At 47.4% G+C, this 20,344-nt stretch overlaps 1 protein-coding gene across 6 annotated transcripts in view; it reads right to left on the bottom strand.

Annotated features, from left to right (window-relative positions):
- The window catches only part of CNOT10 (CCR4-NOT transcription complex subunit 10), a 1,248,840-nt gene that overhangs the window by 556,800 nt on the left and 671,696 nt on the right, over window positions 1–20,344 (bottom strand). For all 6 annotated transcript variants that reach the window (XM_069648815.1, XM_069648816.1, XM_069648817.1 and 3 more), the window contains one exon: window positions 2,185–2,387. In XM_069648815.1, the coding sequence (XP_069504916.1) occupies window positions 2,185–2,387 (203 nt within the window). The remainder of the gene's footprint in view (window positions 1–2,184; window positions 2,388–20,344) is intronic.

Here is a 20,344-nt window from a genome sequence, read left to right as displayed (position 1 = left end):
CTGTCCACGTTATAGAAAGCCATCAAAACCCATCTTTTCAACCTTATCCCAGACTAATCTATAATTACATTTTGACTGTCTGCACCACTTCTGAATCTTCCCTTCACTTCTGGTTGTTTGTCGTTTTCTGTTTAATGTGCGCAGTGAGGACTACGGGCGTGTTGACGCATTATAAACATGTTTAATAAAAGAAAATGCAGGAATATGACACTCAGGAAACTTGGCTAGGTGGGTGATCGAGGGGGATCAGCGAGTGGTGCCTGCCTAGAGGACCGGGCACTCCAGACCACCAGCAATGGCCCACATGAGCTTGATTTTCCATAAACTACGCATTATCTCCACCACGCCCAAAGCCAACCCAGCATTTCTACTCTACAAAGATGGTACAGACAAAAACACTCACTAAGGTTGGTATCTGTGACTTGTGTCACTTTTCTGCATGTTAACTGCATGTTAACCTTTGAGGCTGGCGTGAAGCATATAACCTACAACAGCGCCCTGGACTGTAGACAGTTGCCATGGGTATTGACAGGCTTCTTAAATCATCCCTTCCATCTCCAGTTGGTCCAGTTGTCACATAGTCACTGACACAGCACTCATCCCTAAGCCTTTGCAATATGCGCTGCAAGAAAATTACTTTAACAATCAGCTCTGCTTATCACTGATTAGGCAATAAATGTTTGCAAGCATTGTACAGCTCCTGGATGTACATGTCTGCTCAGACCACTATGCAGTATCCAATCTAGTTCCACCCTCTTGAATATGTGGCCTCCAAAACAACTGCATACAGCCTTGATTAATAGACAGATCTCAGGATGTTTTTCTCTGCTTGTTAAATATCATGCCTGTAAACCTTCCTCTGTTATGGAGGTTTTCCAAGTCTTATGATTTTAAAATGTCTTGGTAATCAAAAGGTCACTATATGGGGCATTTGGCTACAAGGTGGAAATACAGTTACAGAGTGGTGTAACCAAAAGATATTTGTCTGCCACCAATTTATCCCCAACAGTGTGCGAGAAAACTCACCCATGGACAAAATGCTCTGGTAACGATATGTGCTACTACATGGAGCACACATCAAACGAGTCTCATCTTCTGTGGGACATCTACAGAGTACCATGTAACAGCAAAAGAAAATCTGGAAAACCCAAAAATTATTAAAAGGACACTAATAATTTCGGCCCCAACAATCTTCATAGGCTGGCTGCAAATAATTAACCCTTGGTGATTGTGAGAGGTCTATCCTATGCAGATTGTTTCTGATTGAAGCACTTTGTTTCCTCTGACAAATAATTGAAAATGTCCTCCCAATTTCTTGCATGATTTCTCGAAATGCAAATGTACAGAGTAACACTAAGCTTCAAAGAGTATTAGTTTACTACAATGTAAACGTATTCAACTATCTCAGCTTATTCTCTACTCATTAGTTCCCATGACAGTGATCACTACAGTACATCAGTACCCAAGTCAGGCCTAAAGACAGAGTTCCCAATGACCCAGACAGGCTAGACACAAAAGATTTCCAATGTATTGTTTTTATATTACCTTTTTATGTTACCGTTTCACAAAGTGAGCAATTTCAGCCCTTACCACGCCATGTTACAATGCTTGACCTCCCACACCATAACAGCCCTTAAATCAGTAATTGCATTGCTCAAAACTGAAATCATGTATGAACATTTTTTTTCAGGACTCTTTGCACATTCTTTCTTGCACTTCAAACTGGTTCAATAAACTACCTATGGACTGTTAAGCGAAGCATGAGAACAATAGGAATACATTATTATTTGTATTATGAAGTTCAGGGGAGCTTGAAGCATAAAGCCAAGTTATAAAGATGTTTAACAGCCACGCATGAAAAGGACTCCATGCATTTTCCATTATAAACATAATACACCACAAAAAAATACCAATACCGAAGTACAACGCAAAAAATTATAATCAGTTATCTTTCGCCAAGTGTGTTAAAACTTAGCTACTGAATACCATAAATATATTTGAAAGGACATAGGATGTGGGATATTTATTTGGGTGGGGAAAATCTATTATGAAGGGATTCTGAACGTTGGCTTCCTTCACCTGTTGCAAATGTGTGTTCTGCAACTTTATAAAGTGTGACTGCTTATTTTATAGCAATTCATTGCTTTTATCCACACACATTAACGTCAATTCATTTTCACTTACCCCCTTGTTTGCAGCAATACAGCACTCTGCAAGCCTCAACCAAAGCCTTGGGTTCGAGTGGTATACCTGGACAGCCTCTATCAAACATTCGAACGCTGCTAGCGGCCTGCCAATGTGGAGCAACTGGATCCCACAGTTGTGCAGTAGTTCGTACCGTTTATTGGTCAGGAGCGTGCACATTGGCCTGCCTGAAAACTTCTTTCCTAAAAAAATGAAATCCAAATAGTTAACAAAAAAGTGGGGATGGGGAGGGAAATAATCGTATTAAGAAAAAAGGGGACTTTGGTCTGATGATTATTGAACAGAAGGTTGAACAGTTTTTATTTTATTTTTATTTAACACAGGTAAGCTTTGAAGTGCTTTTCTAAATGCTCAAGCATGTTTCACTGACAAACACGAATAATGATAAACTGCTAAAGTAAATAAATCTTCAAAAGGTATGTGTACAGATTCACACCCTGATTGAACAACACAGGATACGCGGTGAGCAAGAATATATATCAGGGTTGGGGGTAAAGTATTTAACATAACATTCAGTAAAAAAAAATGAAGATTAAAAAAGACAAGGTAAATGAGACACAATCCCTTCGCCTATGTTAATATCTATATCATCCCATCAAACAATCATTGAGACATTACATTTGGACCTTATACAACCTTTGTTTGCTTATCTCCAAGTACCCACTTTTATTAGCATTCTTTATCCTTGCATAATTCTCCCATGTTTTCACGTTTCCTTCTGAAACTCAAAGTTGTCCTCTCAGTTTCATGGGTTCCTAATCTCACTACTCTTCTCTTCCAGTTTGATGTTAATGTACCATTACCTTCCCTGGCATTTCTGGATCATGTCATTAACTATTTCCATATCCCCCAAGTGTCAGCACTAAGGTTCTAGGTTTTCCTCTATTTTAACTTTGGGAGCTTGATCTCTAAAATCTACTTATCTCTCGAACGTAAAGTGGTTTGAAGTCCTTGGCACATCAGAGGAGCCAGTGCTCTTCTAGTCTTAAAATTGCACAGTTCAAGTCTCCGTGGGTGCTTTGGACCTGCTTGAAGTGCTTTCAGGGCAATGACCACCTTTCAGGTTCAAACACGTCCAGGGTATTCAATGCCTTTCCACTTCAGATGCTCTCTGGATTCTCAGCACCTGTTCAAGGTCAAGTACTCTCAGAGTTCACTGCAACTTTCAGCTTCAGGTGCTCTCCAATGTATCACTACCCTTCTGGGTCAAGTAATCTCACTTCTCAGCACCACTCTGGTTCAGGTTCAAATGAACAGCAGATTCCCAGCACCTCTGAGGTTTAAGCACTCTTTTTAGGGTTCTTAGATTTCAGGTTCAAGCACTCCCTTGCTTCTCAATAACCCAAACGTTGAAGTGCTCTCCGAATTCTCAGCACCACATGGCATCATGGTGCCAGAAACCAGTTAAGAAGAAAATCCTAATATGCAAGTCATATTGAACCCTGACATTTTTGCTTACGCCACCTTCAAAGCTCTTTAACCCCACAGAGAATTAATCAAGAGCCTCAATGGCAATGTAGCTCAGAGCATGTGTCCTTGGAGTACCCAAGACTCCGAAGTTAGTAAGCCAGTTTCCATAAGAAGGCCCACCTGCTGGGCTCCTTGTGTTGATGCACTAGCTGATGGAAACTGCCAACTGTGTTTAGAAAGATGCATGCTGATACAGCATTTTGTGATCAGGAAACAAACGCTTGCTCCCTGAAAGACCACATTAAAATGGCAACCCGCTTTTATGAGTCCAGCGAGACTACGCAATAAGGATTAGTTTACTTGGTAAGCATGGGCGTTTGCCATATATGGGCATGGTCTTCATAAGACTCCAGGTTGGAAGTTCAAGGCAGCCATGACCACATTAGGCTGGATGTATGAATGAATGACTAAAACACGTGTAAACGCACCACATACTGTGTGTGGCAGGGAAGTTAGGAATGATGCTACACTCAGAAATGTTTGGCCAGTGCATGTTTGAATGGTGCCGAGTGCCTGACAGGAAGGTGGATGGGCCCCAGTGTGGCAAGGTTGCTTGGACTGCAGAAAATATACCACACAGCTCAATTTATTAATTGTAGCACAAGCTTTTCTCCTAGGCCCAAGTCCTTTTCCTCCATAACTGGAATCATTTTGACTGCCTTGGCACAACATCCCACAGGTATGTATGAAATGGAACACGACATAGGAGTATTAAACACTGGAAAGATTTCCTTGTTTGACACTTTCCTCTACAGGACACCCTTTCGTTTGGCTATTGTTTGACTACGGACCTGATATTTTGGAGTTGGCCCTCAGCTTTACATCCCTTGCTTCATGCACATTTTTTATGGGCGAACTACTCAGTCCCCCAAGACTACCAATACTGGTCGACTAGGACTTCCTTTCGTGGCTTATTCATATTTTGAAAGCTGCACATCACACCTTAAAGTAAAGTGCAGTCCTTATAAGTTTTTCTTTTGTAACTTTGTGGTTACAAAGTGTCCAGAATGGGTCCATGGCAGCCAATATGTTTCTCCCAGGTAATTTCCTTTTTACACAAGCAGTTTTGCATTTTACTGCATAATATCATACCATATTCTCTAAAGTTGCCATGCCATAAGAGTTTTGCCTGTCCAATGCCAATCTTGTACTTTGGCCTTCTTCCTGCACTTTCAGTCCAGAATTCCCATAAATGGAAAATCCTTTCCCTGGCAAAACCTCTGCTTTCCTTATCAGAATGGCGGTCTGCTCGTGTGGGATATCCACAGTGTATTGCAGGGCAGAATGTTTGGCCGGTGGCTGCCCATGATTGGACCGCCCCTGCCAGTGCGATTGGTGTAGATTCTTATCGTGGGTGGACCTGGAGGCAACTTCAGTTCAAATTCTCGATAAAAAGGACTCCTGCAGCCATTTCGAAAGATCATCGCTGGGGCCAAGAACCCTACGAACAAGCGCAGCCTGCTGAAGACCAGAGGATGACCGTTGCAGCTGACCAGAATTGCCTCCAGACAAGTCCCAGTAAAGCCCTCCACCTCTATCGTGACCACAAGAAGGTACTTGTTGGTGCTTTGACATCTGGACCGGTGAAAACTACTATCCACAACCACTGCTCGAGCATCCATGCCTACCGAGCTGTTAGACGTGTCCCTGGGCCAATCGGTGGACTGACCAGCTCTCTCTTGGACGACCTCGCTGCAGACATAGCTGTTCCGAGTGCATCCTTGGAACTTGGAGGATCGACAACTTGTGCTACAAGTCGCCTGCTCTTGCATTTTCAGTCTCCCAGTCACAAAAGAAGTCAAGCAGGGCCAAGTCATGTTGCCTTCACCCCCTGATCGTGGTGGCTCCCATTGAAACCCTTCTTCACTCTCCGGAGGTCTCCTGCTCCGCAGAAGTATTCTTTTCTTGTGAAGGGTGCCCAGCTGGCCAGTCTCTGGAACCGTAATAAAAGTACAGTGACTGACAAACTAAATGCACCATCTGTTAGTGTTAAAGCGTCAGAAGCGGCTGCTGACCTGGTAGTTGAGAGGCAGTGTGTCTTGCGGCATCTCATTGTGCGGTGCTTTACTTCAAGCTTTTGGCTCAATGTGGTGGCGGAGTACCAAGGTGTATACACATAGAACCGGAACAACTGGGACAAATTGCAGCACTGATGTCTAGCACTTCAAGGTCAGGAGGCTGGTAGGTGGTGAAAGCAAGTGGGGCACTGTTCGGCTGTGCACAATTCTGTCCCAGCGTGCTGTAGTCCAGGCCCTGAGCTGCTTAGGCCAGAGGCAGTAACACGAAGGCCCAAGGACAGAGCCGACGGTGTTAGCATATTGGAGAGGGTTGCCTTGAGTGACTAGGCAGTGGGCTGTAGCATTAGGTGATTGGATTTGGAGGCCCTTGAAGGTTGCATGGCCTGACGTGGCATAATACTGTACAACCCTTATATTTGGTGGAAGTGTACAAGAAGGGTAATCAGACGCAGCGTGTGGCGAGTGGAACCTTTTGCTGGTGCAGCAGTGCATCAACAGTGTGCTGTTACTGGCCATTAAAGATGGAAGGTGACTCCAGTCACCTATGCCGAGGGAGCTAGTAGGACACAAAGGACTATAGGAACTCATTAGGGTAAGCCTTCTTATCCCGAAGGATAGCCTCCATATTGTTTCATCTCTGGCATAATTATCTGATGCCAATCAGATCTTTCAGGGGAAGCATACTGCATCCGTCCCAATTACTATGTGCAGGCTTCCGAATAAAGTAATAGCGGGAAATAATACCACTCATGAAAGAAATAACTTGAAGCAAGATAAGGACATGTTGAGAACCCCAAATACTTCTCAAAACCAATAGAGAACCTGGTATAGGAGTGAGCAAAATCAAGACGCATGCCTAACTTACAGGTTTCTTGATGACTTGATGGTTTTTCTCCCCCTCCTCTGATTTAGACTTATTACAGGCAGAATATCCAGCTCAGTAGTCCCTATCTTTGAAGTCTATAAAATGACTAGACATGCCAGAATCAGCTGAACTAACAATCAAAACTCCCCAATAGCCTGAAGGATATGGTCCTGATGCAAAAAGACTCCAACACAAAAACTGTGCTTCTTTCAAGATTCGGCAGAGCTGTTGGCCACGTCTCCATTATTTAATCACAACGCTAAAAGCTTTGAACCATCTGCCTGCTATTATCAACCATCAACATCTCTGCTAGGTTCCCCAAAATTATTGGAGTCACATAGTGGATTTCGATCATTAAACCAAACGTCAATGCTGGCACTGAACTTTGTGTTGAATTATGTGCAGTAGCACCTTGGAGCGTATCTCATGCGCAGAATGGAATTACTATAGTAAATGACCTCTGACCCAAATAACCAGACAGACTACAAGAATATGGCAAAGTACTACTTTATTGTCAGCTCAAATATAGTATGGTAATCTGGTGACCTTACGATATGCAGCTCACTCGCTAATCTAAGTTTTGATTACACAAAGGCTTTATACTTTGAACTATGTCAGCTATGACGTCATCCTACTTGGCCAACAGCAAAACCTATTGAGGGGGGGATTGGTCGGGGGAACATATATACCTATAGTATGTATAAGTGTTAATAACATGATTGGCTGCCCCTTAAATGGTAGGCGCGCCTCCAACTACTTCCAAATGTGTATAATGCTGTTTATAGAAAAATAATAACAGCGGACTGGCTTCTGCAACATTGTATAACATGCCGCTACATGGCCACTCATGATTGGTTGGGATACTCTCCCAACCTTGGACATTCGGCTTGCTAGCAGCACGTGAACAGAATGAAACCCAGGTGCAGAGAATAACGTCAGACCACTGCCCACTTTGGTCAATTAGCCTACCATCTCTCATCAGTTAGACGATGAGCCAAGGTTTCTCCTTTGTAGTTGACCTTGCTGACTGTTTTCTTCTCCGGGATTTTTAACGGAGTCCGGGTAACACCATGATCTTCGTCTGAGCCTTAATGAATAGATCTTGTTTTCGAGTCTTGCACCACGTGTCAGTAGACCACAAATTTTCCATTTCGACATGTTATTTACTCCTATTTGATTTAATTATGATGTGTGCCAGTACTCCTCTTGGCCTCTGGACACTTGGTTGCTCTGCCTTGCGTGTGCTTTCATCATCCTTGATTGTCCAATACTTGGCACTTGCAGATGCTTTTCGCTTCTGTTCAATCTAAGAGAAATTTGCCCTTTGTTCATAGCTTATCCTGTTTAACTCCCTTTGTACTTTCCAATTATGTCTTGCTGCGTCATACTCTGTCTCAGCAAAACAGATATTCTTTGTTTCTTGCATGAAGCTGTTTTCTGCAGCATTTCTGATCTGCTGCTGTGATTTGTCACTGAGGTAGTATTGACACGATCCGACGTCCATCTTTTCATAATTCTACTGCAGCAAGCTTCTGTATCTCACCTACCTTGCGTTTCTGCTTATAGACATTCACTACTCGTTTGGACACCCATCTTTGTATATGTGGTTTCTTCGTCTCTGCATACATGCTTCTCATGTTACTTCAGTTACATTATCATTCTTTAATCATTTGCATATCTCTGTAAGTCATATCTTCCCATTATGACATCACTTTATTCTCATCGGTTTGAACTTCCAGTTCTTCTATGTCCAGTGATGTATGCCGACATCCTTCAACCACGTCAGTGCGAGGGTACATTTGATATGGGTGTCTGAGTGCATAACGTATCCCATATCTTCAGTGCAGTATTGGGATGATACCTGGTGCCATGCACATAGTCTAACTGTTTTGCTTCCCATATAATGGAGGTGAGGGAGCGGGAACTAGAGATGACATCATCTGGTCCTCTATAATTTGCTGCTGAAACTGTACGAAAATAGAAATAATGAGATTAAGGTTCTCAGGGGAGCTCGAAATTCAAAACGTTCACAGTTAAACTTTCTAGAAGTTTATAGCTGCGCTCAGAACTAATCAGAAAGGGCACTGAATTCCAAAAGTCTTAAAGAATGTGGCCCATGTGCAGAACCTCAAGCTACAGAGTTAGGGGGAAGCAGTGGTCTTTCCTCAATGATTTAGAAGGAGAAATTACTTACAGTAATTTCTTTCTAGCGATTGTTCTCCCACAGATTCCTCATCTGATGTCCATTCTAGTGTCAGCTGCTCGGAAACCTTTTCGTCAGGGAAGTAGTACGACTCGACTGTGTGGAGGTGGGATGAAAGCCCCTAGACAAGGAAACTCTAACACTATTCTGCCGAATCGAGTTTCTGTACCACGTACTACATTCAAGCAGTAATTCTTGGTGAACGTGTGGAGTGAGGACTATGTCGCTGCTCAACATATTTCTCTTACTGGTACACACCTATGCAATGCAGATGATGCTGCTTTAACCCTGGGGAAATCGCCTTGATGCCTGGTGGCAGGTCTTTATCTGCCCGCTGATAGGATTCCGCAATGCAGAGAGTTCTCCATCGAGAGATTGTCTGTTTTGACGCAGCCAGGCCCTTTCTGGATAAAGAGAAAGCTACAAATAGTTGGTCATCACGGCTGAATTATGAAGTTCTAGCCACATAAAAACCGACAGCCCTATTCGGGTCCAGTCTGTGTAGCCTCTTCTCATATTTAGAGGGGTGTGGAGGCAGATAAAGAGATTGGCAAGTCAATGCTCTGGGACACATGGAACTCAGGCTACTTTAGGTAGGAATTTAGGACGCACATTAAGTGAGGCTTTCTCTTTGAAAAATTATAGAATGGGAGGAATGCAATTCACTCACACGTCTTGTTCACGCGATTGACACCAAGAAAGCTGTTTTCAGGCTAAGTAGCCTGATTGGGCATGAATGCACAGGCTCAAACAGAGCCGCCATGAAATATGTCCCAGCCTAGAAACAAAACCCATTTACAAGGCCCTTCAGGAAATAGGTCATAACCAGGATTGTAAAGAAGGATCCGTCATCTGGAGACATCAAACAAAGACAAAGCCGCCAAGTAGCCTTTTACTCTATCGATCCGAAGGACTCCCAAGGCCAGTGATCAAATGAACTCCATCACTGAAGTGCACCACACTTCGAATCATCTCCATCTACACATGTACAGAGATCTTGTAGATGGTCTGGGAGCAGCCAGTAGCACCCCAATTACCTCTTCTGAGAGGTCCCAGCCACCATATCTCACTCTCTCAAGAGCCATGCATATAGATTGAGGGATTCTGGGTTTGGGTGAAGCACCCAACCTTTGGACTGAGACAGAAGATCCAGCCGTCGAGCCAACCAGAGAGGTGGGCAGATGGTTAAGTCCAGGAGTTCAGAGTATAATGTTCTCCTCGACCATTCCAGGGCGATCAAGATCATGGTGGTTTGAAACCTCCTTGGAACCCACAGGATGACCGGTATCAGAGGGATGGCATAGTGGAGGTCAAAGACCCTCTCCACCAAGAATGCACCTCCTAATGCACCTTTTGCTGGGAATTCGCTCAAGCAAAACGGTCTGCATTACCCATTGGACCTCGTGGCAAACAGATACACTGTCGGCGTACCCCACTGAGCGAAGATCTCCTCGAGACCATGCTCTGCCTGTTCGTACACCGTTCCTGCCAGATGTGCAGCTGAAGCACAGATCTCGTTCTCTTGCAACGAGAGACACAGTTGCAGCGCCTCCTTGCACAAGGGCTGGGACCGAACATCCCCTTGACTGTTGAGGTAGTGCATGGCCATTTTGTAGACCATCAGAATGAGAAAGTGCTTCCCATTGAGGTAGGGCATAAAGGCCATCAGGGCTAACCCGATAGCCCGCAACGTCAGCCTGTTGATATGCCATTGGGATTCCATTGGTGAGCAAAGGCCGCTCACCTGCAGGTCCCCGCAGTGAGCGCCCCAACCCTTCAAGGATGCATCTGTCGCCACCTGGGCCTGCAGCCAGGGAGGCCAAAAGGGTTTACCCGTTCTTATGTTTCTCTGCTGGATCACAGACTTGGACACCTTGAGAATGCCCTTCATGGCATCGAAGCACTGGGACCATTGATCCCTCGACAGCCACTGCAGAGACCGCATGCACATCCTGCCCTCTGGCACTAGAAAAATGTAGGAAGTCATGAGCCCTAAGAGCCGAAGGAAGGAATCTGCTGGTAGGCTGGTCTTGGCTCTGGAAGAGCTCAGCCATTTGCCTAACAATGTTGATTCTTTATTCGGGGGTTAATCCATCCCCACCTGTGTGCCCAGGACTGCTTCGATGAACTGGAGCTTCTGTGTTAATGTGAGACAGTACTTATGGAAGTTCAGGAAGAAGCCCAACCTGTGATGCAGCAAGCAGTTTGTCGACCTCTGTCGCTTCCTGCTTTGGCAACTTCCCTCAGATCAGCCAGCCGTCCAGGTATGTAAATACGTGAACACCGGATTTCTTGAGGTGCACTGCCAACACTGCCATCTGTTTGGTGAAAACCCCGTGCGAGGAGGTTAATCCAAAGGGGAGCACCTTGAATTGGTAATGTGTTCCAGATGACGAATCACAAGAAACACCTGTGCTTCTGATGGATTGACACATGAAAAATGCACATCCTGAAGATTCAGCGACACCAACTAGTCCTGAAGTTACAGAGCCTGGACAATTTCTTCTAGCATCACCATCTTGAACTTGTCTTTCCTCAGGAACTTGTTCAAGGCCCTGAGCTCCAAAAGGGAATACTAACCCAATCTTCTCTGCTTAGGTGCTACATATTCCATGGCACCCTTCAATAAGAGGGCTCTCAGTTCTTCCTGGAGCTCCTGTTCTGGTTGTTGTGTGGGGGAAGGGGGTGGAGACTTGGTCAGGCTGGCGGTTTGCTTAAAAAAATGGTAGATAGTATCCCCATTCGACAAGCTGCAATGCCCAGGCTTCAGAGGTTATCTCTCTCCACTGTAGCCAGTGCTCGGAAATTCTCTGTCCAAACGGAAAAAAACATGAGGGGAGAACTCAAAGCAGTTTAGTGGACGATGATGCTTTCTGCTGGCCCCTAGTTCCCTGCTTCCCCATCCAGAACGTGAGAAACGCCTCTGTCCTTGACTGGATTGCAGGATCTGTGCCCGCTTTCCAAACGGAATGCACCATCTTGTAGCCTCTTCCCCTAGAAGTGAAGCCGAAAGATTCTTTAGCAGGTTGCTGCGCAGCTAAGCCCAGTAATTTAGCAGCTAACTGAATTTCTCAAAGGATTTATCGGCTTTTGGGCCGAACAGGTGCTCGATATCCAAAACTATATCCAATAACCTAGCTCGACATTTTTAGAAGTATAATTTGGGTGCAGAGGAGGTAACTCAACCTTGACAAAAGGTTGGAAATACAATAGAGAATGAAAAGTATCCAAATGATCGGATAACAACTCCCCCACATCTCCTGCACACCATGTTGCTGATAAAAATCTGCCAAAACTTAGTATAAGGTACAGGACTTCATCAATACATTTGGAATTTTAGGTAGATTCTCTAAGTAGTAACAATAATTCAGTTCAGCAACAATCCAATGAATAAAGTTTTCTGCATATTCGGTGTCATCAGCACAACATGTTTCGGGATACAGATTCCCTTCGTCAAGTGCACTTCACAATTCTACAACAGAAAAAAGCAGTGTAGACTCTTCATTTGTTCCTTTTGGATGCACCGTGTAAGAACTTTGCGAACAAACAGGATGCATTCACTGCCTTCAGGGCCATACAGCCAGAGGCGAAAACATTCTTAACTAGGGCATCAGTGTTCTTAGATTTCCCATCTGTCGGCAAATTAGAGGTAGACATGACTAGAGTACTCAGTCCCTTGTCCCCTTTCCTCCATGCTTGTGGGCGTCTCCCAACATGGGGACGGTACCGGCACCTTTGGCACTGACAAATGAGCTACCCCTTTAAATTTAGCATAGCTCATGGGGGGCGTAGCCCCGGGCGTGGGAACGTCCCCGCTCCCCAACCTTCGGCGCCTCACCACAGACCCCTTTTTACACACTGAACGCTTTAATACCTGGTTATGCTGATCATTTTAGCACCTGGCATACAAGCGGGGGAAGGTGGGTGGGACGTATAGAGGAAAGGGTTCAATGGACTAGGAGTACTCTAGTCACTACAGTGAGTAACTAATTACTCATGAGTCCCGCCCCCTTTTCTCCATCCTTGTGGGTGATTCCACCAAATAAAAACATTGGGTGGAGCCGTGGCAACCTGCCTCATGCTGAAGAAGCAAAAAGGTCGTCCAGAACTGCCTGACCAAACATTGCATCCCGTCTGGAGCTGGCATCCAGGGAATAGATCATACAGAACGCAGACTGAGAAGGCCACGCAGCCGCCTTGCTAATGACTTCCTAGGAAGCATGTCTCTGAATGGCGACAGCCGTAGCCTTGGCCCTACCCACGTGGGCATGAATTCCTGTGGAAACAGCTTTACCCATGGGCCTATAAGCCTCCGAAATGCCTCGACCATCCAACGTGCAATAGAAGCTTTGGATGCCTCGGTGCCATGAGACAAGCCCCCAAAATTAATAAACGCCTCAGATTTCCAAAATGATCTCGTCCGGGAGAGATATAACTAGAGCAATCTCAGATCTAAGGAATGCAATGCCCTTTCAGCCTTCGACTGCGGGTTTGGAAAGAACAACGGCAGGGAGATTTCCTTGTTGAAATGGAATGGAGAGACCACATTGGGCAAGAGGCATGGGTGAATGTGTAAGATGACCTTGTCATTGTGAATGATGGTGAAGGGGTCTCACAGTCTGCAGCTCACCGACTGTGCAAAAGCAAGCGCTACCAACAGCACTGCCTTAAGCATCAGGAGCCTGATGGCCACAAGGCCATTCGCTTGAAGGTTTTAGGTCGTAAAGCCGCAAGAACCACGTTGAGGCCCCAGACCGGGCGGTGCCTATGAAACCGAGTAAAAAGCCGGACAACCTCCTGAGGCGAGCCTTAACCACCGGGTTGGCTGCTGAGAAAATGTTCACTGGGGAATTCTTGTAGGCTCCAAGGGGCGAAAATAAGGTGGATCCGGGATAGACCTGGACACCAGAAAAATCCAGCACGTCGTTCAGGGAGTAAGTGAGGGAGTCCCGCCTCTTGTCGTGAGCACAGTGGTAGAACATGGTCCACTTACTCTTGTACTGAGGGCACGTGGATGGCCTCCTGGCCTACTGTATAATCTCCAAGTTGTTGTCCGAAAACTGGGAGTGGGGTAGTCTCAGCTGATCAGGAACAAGGCTGAGAGGGCCAGCCTGGCCGGGTCCTGATTCTCCACCGCCCGCCCTGCTGCATCAAGAAGCACCTGCTGGGGATGGGGTGATGGCTGGGGATGGGGTGATGGACAGGCCCCTGGGAGAACAACTGCAGAAGATTCAAGAACCAGGCCCTGAAACGCCAGTGGAGGGCAATCAGGATGAGGCTGCAGCCCACAAGGCTTGGAATTTTCAGAGGGTCTGCTGGAGCAATGGAGGAGGAAGAATTGTATAGCACCTGTGGCCGTTCCAGAGCTGGAACGTGTCCTCCAGAGATCCCTAGACCGACGCACCCATGAAGCGAAGAGAGGGCACTTCAGGAGATGCAAATAAGTCCAGATCCGGAAACCCCCATTTCTGCAATAGGGGCAACAGTTGATCTGTAACTCCCATGAGGCTGTGTTGGTATGTGTTGAATCCCAGGAGGCCGAGTTGGTCTGCTTCTGCATTGCTGCTGCCCGGGAGATGGAACAAGGAGATCATATCCCTTCTGACAGGGCTCACTCCCAAATTGACACCGCCTCTATGCACATGAGGGGAGGGGGAGGGGAGGGGAGAGAGGAGAGGGGGTGCCACCCTGGTTGTTCAAGAAGAACATTGTTGGGTAATTGTCGGTCCTTACCAGAACCGCCTTGACCCCGATGACAGGCAGAAATGCCCTGGGCGCCAGTCCCACCACCATGTGCCATGAATCTAATAGCCCTTCATGGTAGCCCGCCAGCCAGAGAGGGAGGAATCGGTCATCACCAGAGAGGGGTCCGACTGGGTGAATGGGGCTCCCACTGCCACATTCCAGTCCAAAAGCCACCAGTGTAGACCCCGTTTCCAGGACCCAGTTGGCCATCAGGTGGAGCTGGAGTCACCTCACCTTGAGGAGGGTGTGCCGCACTGTGAGCACACACAACACCATCATGCCCAAAAGGTGCTCGAACCAACACGTTCAGGTTAACTCATGCTGGTCGAATTGTCCAGAAAGTGCACTATCATCTTGGACGTGGGCAACACCCGTTCAGCGGCTGTGTCCCAGCACACCCAAAGGAACTCCAGGTCCTGGGCAGGGTCAACTGTGACTTGTGCTGGTTGAGGGAGAACCCTTGTACTGGAAGTGGTGCAAAATTATCGGTTGGTAGATGGTGACAAGAAGATCTGCATCTTTGAAGTCTAGTGAACAATTATAAACGACTCATAAATGACTCACCGTAGAGACTAACATACTCCTAGTCCATAGTCCCCTTTCCTCCATACTGTATGGCATCCCTTGCTAGGGATGGGAGACAGAACCTTTTTCACCAGAAAAAAGGTTCTTCCCCCTTTAAATTTAGAGGCGCGCGGGGCGTGGCCATGGGAGCATGTACTCCCCTGGCTCAGCCAACCGGCGCCACAACTCAGTCCCCTTTGACGTGCTAACAATATTACCATTGCCTAATGACACTAGTTTTATTAGGGGGGAGGATTGTGGGGTTTATGGGGGAAGGGGACTGTGGGCTAGGAGTAAGTTAGTCACTACAGAGAATAACGTATAATAACTCCTACGTCCCGTCCCCTTTCCTTCATACTTTATGGGCGATTACAACTGAATGTAGCCCCAGAGTGGAGAGGCGACCCTCCTAAGAAAACAGGTTCCTTAAAACTGCCTGACCAAATGCTGCATCCAACCTGGAGCTGGCATCCAAGCAGTAGTAATTGCAGAAGGCCGAATGCGTAGCCCATGTAGCCACCTTACTGATGCCCTGCCACGGTACGTTCCTCTGGAAAGTCACAGCCGTGGCCTTATCCGATAGCGTGGGCATGCATATTTGCTGGAAGTGGTTTGTGCTGCACCTGACAAGCCTCCTTGATGGCTGCAAGCATCCATCTTGCTGTGGAGGCCATGGAAGCGAGATAGCATGGCCTGGACCCACTGAAGGTGGCAGAGCACTTCCGATTTGCGGCAGCTCTTGGTTCTATTCAGGTAGAACTTTAGAGTACGCCTGACATCCAGACAGTGATGTACCCTCTGAGCTTCATCCTTGGGGTCCGCGAATAAAGTAGGTAGCACTAGCTCCTCATTGAGGTGAAATGAGGAGACTACCTTAGGTAAGAATGCAGGATGAGTTCCAAGGACCACCTTGTCCTTATGAAAAGTAGTATAGGCTTCTGAAGCCACCAGTGCCTGTATTTCACTGACCCTGCATGCGGACGTAAGAAATTAAAGAGGGCTGTCTGAATGGTGACCAGCCTGATGTCCGAGGACCCCATTGGGTCAAATGGTTTATGCGCCAAGTTGCCCAACACTACATTGAGGTCCCACACCGGGTGTGGCTTCTTGATGGGTAGAGCCTGATGAGGCCCACCAAATGTCTTAACTATCGGGTTGAAGAAGAAAAAGACCTCCTCCTCAGAGTTCCTGTAGGCTCCGATGGCCACCGGGAAAGGAGCAGCATGTGTCTACTTGCACCCCCAAGTGGGCGAGGTGCGTTGAGAAGGACAGCATGTCGTCCAACGTGAAAGTCAAGGGATCGACTTCCTTGGTTTCTGCCCAGTGACAAAACCTAGTCCACTTGCTCTTGTACTGGCTCCTGACAGATGCAGCTGTTTTAAGGTGACCTGTTCAAGGCTAACCACTGGGGGGCAGGGTGGATTACCGTGCCTCCCTGCTGTGAGAGTAGGTGAACTGGCCCTAGCGGAAAGTGCACCGGAGCCTGTACCGACAGGCTAAGAAGTTCTGAGAACCATGGCCTTGCGGGCTACCACGGCGCTATCAGGATGATACGGAGGTGCCGAGCCTCCCTGATCTTGCAGATTACCCTGTGGACCTGGGAAGTGGGAGGGAAGGCATACGCATTCATGCTGTTGCACTCGATCTGCATCGCATCCGCCAAAGAGCCCCGGCCCTGACCCTGCCAGGACGCAAACTGGGGGCACCTCCTGTTGGACAAGGTGGTGAAGAGATCCACCTGAGGACTACCACATCTTTCGAAGATCCCCTGAAGGACCTGATTGTTCAACTGTAATTCGTAGTTGTCCGCACCCAGCCTGCTGGGCCTGTCCGCCTCCAAGTTGGACTCTGTATAGCCCTCAGCTGCATGTTGTTCTCCAGAGCCCACTCCCAAATGGGACGCTGTGGTTGTCCAGGGTGGCACCCCAGCCCTCCAAGGAAGAACCAGTGGGGATGGTAACCTGCGGTGCTGGGTGCCTGAACGGTCTGCTTATCCTCAAGTTTCAGTCCATGCTCCACCAGACAAGGTCCTGGTGAAGAAAGCCAGGAATGCGGACTCGTTTTTTTGTATTTTTGTATTTATTACATTTATATAGCGCTTTACACCAAAGCGCTTTACATTACAAGAAAACATAAAAAATAATAAAAGCAAATTATAAAACATGAATCAAACCAGTAAAACAGTATGTAGAACAATTTACCTATGACAAGAACGAGAAAAAGGAGGGGGTGAAGAAAGGGGAGAGATGAGGGAGACAGGATGGGGTAATAGACTGAAGATACAAGTGAAGGGGAGGAAGCATAAGAGGAAATGGGGCAAGTAGGGAGAGTCAAGTAGGGGAAAACATGAAGGGAGTGAGAGCGGTGAAAGGAGGGGATGAGGGGTATCAGGGCAGGGAATGGAGAAGGAGAGATTTCAGGGAGGCACGGAAGGAGGAATAGGTGGGGATGGAGCGGATAGAGAGGTAGAGGGTTCCAGTGTAGGGGGCCAAGGAGCTGAAAGGAGCGGAAACGAGAAGAGGCACATGGGGGACAGGGGAACAGCGAGTAGGAATATATTGGCTAATCAGAGGGAGCGTGAGGGAGTGTAGAATAAAACGATAGAGGAAAGATAGGGGGGACCAAGATCGTGAAGAGATTTAACGACAAGACAGAGGAAGTGAAATTTAAGTTGGGAGTGAAAGGAAAGCCAGTCAAGGTAAGAAGGTGAAGAGGAAATGGAGTCGTAAGGAGCGAGAAGACAAAGGGTACGGGTGGTAGAGGGATTTGAGGGGGGCAAGATTAGAAGCAGGGAGTCCAAAGAGGAGAGGAGAGTAATAGAAAAGACGAGAGAAGATGAGGGAAGACATTAAAAGTTTAGTGGCAAGAAATGTTAAGAACATAAGTAAGAGCAGTTTCAGAGTAGAGTTTAGGGCGGAAACCAGATTGAGAGGGGGGAAGAAGAGAAAGGTTAGTGACAAAAGCTCAGAGGTGAGAATAGGCCAAGCGTTCAAGTCAGAATGGAAGAAGCGAGATTGGACGGAAGTTGGATGTAAGAAGGGGATTAGCAGAAGGTTTCTTCAGAATAGGGATGATAGCATGCTTGAAGGCGGAAGGGAAGGTAGCAGAGGAGAGAGATATTGAAGGAGGTGGTTAAGTAGGGAATGAGAAGAGGGTAAATATTGGGAATAAGGAGGGTGGGGAGGGGATCGGAGGGGGCAGCAGTAGGATGAGTTTTGGACAGAACGAGGGAGACGTCGGAAGGCGTGACAGGAGAGAAGTCAGACATGCAAGCTGAAGGGGAGTGGAGAGAAGGGGGAGGAGTGGAGCGAAGAATGTTTTGGCGAAGAGAGAATTTTGGAAGAGAAAAAGTCAGCGAAGTCAGAAGGAGAGAGGGAGGAAGTAGCTGAGCTGTTAGGAGTGGGTGGGGTGAGAAGACGAGAGGGTTTGAAAGATATGTCGAGGATGAGAGGCTTGGGAGTGGAGAAGGTTCGAACAGTAGGAATGTTTAGCCGAGCTCGGAGTCATAGCGAGTGGTAAGAGAAATAGGAGGCTTGATTACACAGAGCGGAATTTGAGCCAGCGTCGCTCAAGGTGACGAAGGAGATGACGCATGGACAGAAGGTGAGGGGAAAGCCAGGGTTGAGAAGGTTTGAGTAGGACTGAAGGAAGAGTGGTGTTGTAGTTGATCGAGATTGGAAGAGATAGAGGAGGACACAGAGGATAAAGCTTCATTCCGAGAGAGAAGAGAAGTCAGAGAAGGGGAAGAGAGGAAGAACAAGTATCGAAAAAGAGAGAAGGGCTAACATTACGGAGATCCCGTCGAGAGAAGCAAATGGGGGAGGGTGAAGGAGTGGATGAAGGGAGAGGGGGAGTAAGGGAGAAGGAGAATAAAGCATGATCAGAGAGCTAGTTGGATAGGGTAGAGACAGGGGAGGAGAAGTAGATTGAGATAAAGATAAGATCAAGAGTGGAGCCAGAAGAGCGAGTAGGACAAGTAGGGAGAGGAGAGAGGAGGTAGGAGTCAAGGATGGAAAGAAGAGGGGAAGGTTGAGGGGGAGTCGGGAGGTGAATGTTGAAGTCGCCGAGTAGAGTGAGGGGATGGGGGGGGAGATACAAGAGGGAGGAGGTGGTCAAGGTCATCATAAAAGGAGGAGAGGGGGCAAGGAGCTCTGTAGATAATTATAAAGGAAATAGGGTGAGGGGAAGTAAAGGTTTTGTACAGGTATTCGAAAGAAGGGAAGGTAGGAAGAGACGTTGAAGAGGTAGAGGAAAGGCATTTAGGGTGGAAGAGAAGACCAATGCCACCACCACGGCCAGAGGGACGAGACGCGTGAGAGAAGGAGGAGGTGGTAGTGGTGAGGGAGGGAGGCAGGAACAGTAGAGTTGTGAAGGGGCATCCAAGTTTCGGTTATACAGAGGAAATTAAGGTTAAGTCGGAAGAACATGTCCAAGACAGCAGCGGTCTTATTGCAGAGGGATCTAGCATTCCAGAGAGCAATGTTGATGGGTTTGGAGGGGGATGGGGTAAACGGGAGGGGGTTGTGCGTGGGAATGGTCATGAGGATAAGGGGGAGGGAAAGGAGAAGGGGGAATGAGCAGAGGGAAGGAGGGAGGTGGAAGAGAGTGAAGAGTAAGGCGGACGAGGAGAGTGGAGTCTGGCAATGCACATGAGAGGGGGAGAAGAGAGTGCTATGAGGAAGAGTGCGAAGAGGAGGAAGAGCGCGTCAGTGAGTTGAGGGCTAGCGCTAGAAACAGTTACGTGCACTAAAACTGGTAGGACCACATAGATGAAGAGGCAAGCTGTAGGAGGCGGGTGGACAAAGGAGAGGGTCTGCGTAGGTCCAGTAGCAGCAGTGAGAAATAGAGTGCAGTAGGTCCGGGTGCCAGGAGCAGGCAGAGCAGGTTGGAGAGGGCTTAAGGAGGTCTGGGTCCCAGGAGCAGGCAGTGGATGAGAAGAACAGTTCGGAGCAGGCGAGTCCTAAGCAGGAGAAAGCAGGCCTTAGGTGTGAGGAGCCCCAAGGAGAGGGCCAGAGAAGGTCCGGATCTCAGTAGCAAGCAATGGATGAGTAGAGCAGTTCGTAGGAGGCGGAGCAGGATGGAGAGGGACTGCAGAGCCCTGAGAAGTCTAAAGAAGGGCCTGAGTAGGTCTGGGTCCCAGGAGCAGGCAGTGGATGAGAAGAACAGTTAGTCAGAGGAGGCAGGGCAGGTGGAGAGAGACAGTGGAGGCCGGTTTGCAGCAGGCGAGCAGGAGGGGAGCAATAGAGGAGGCAGGGGCTGAGGGTAGAGGAGCAG

Source organism: Ambystoma mexicanum, chromosome 2q (assembly GCF_040938575.1).
Source record: "Ambystoma mexicanum isolate Mex_15411 chromosome 2q, UKY_AmexF1_1, whole genome shotgun sequence".
Taxonomy (NCBI): Eukaryota; Metazoa; Chordata; class Amphibia; order Caudata; family Ambystomatidae; genus Ambystoma; species Ambystoma mexicanum.
Note: the sequence above shows the minus strand (reverse complement) of the source record. Positions and strands in the feature narration are given on the sequence as shown.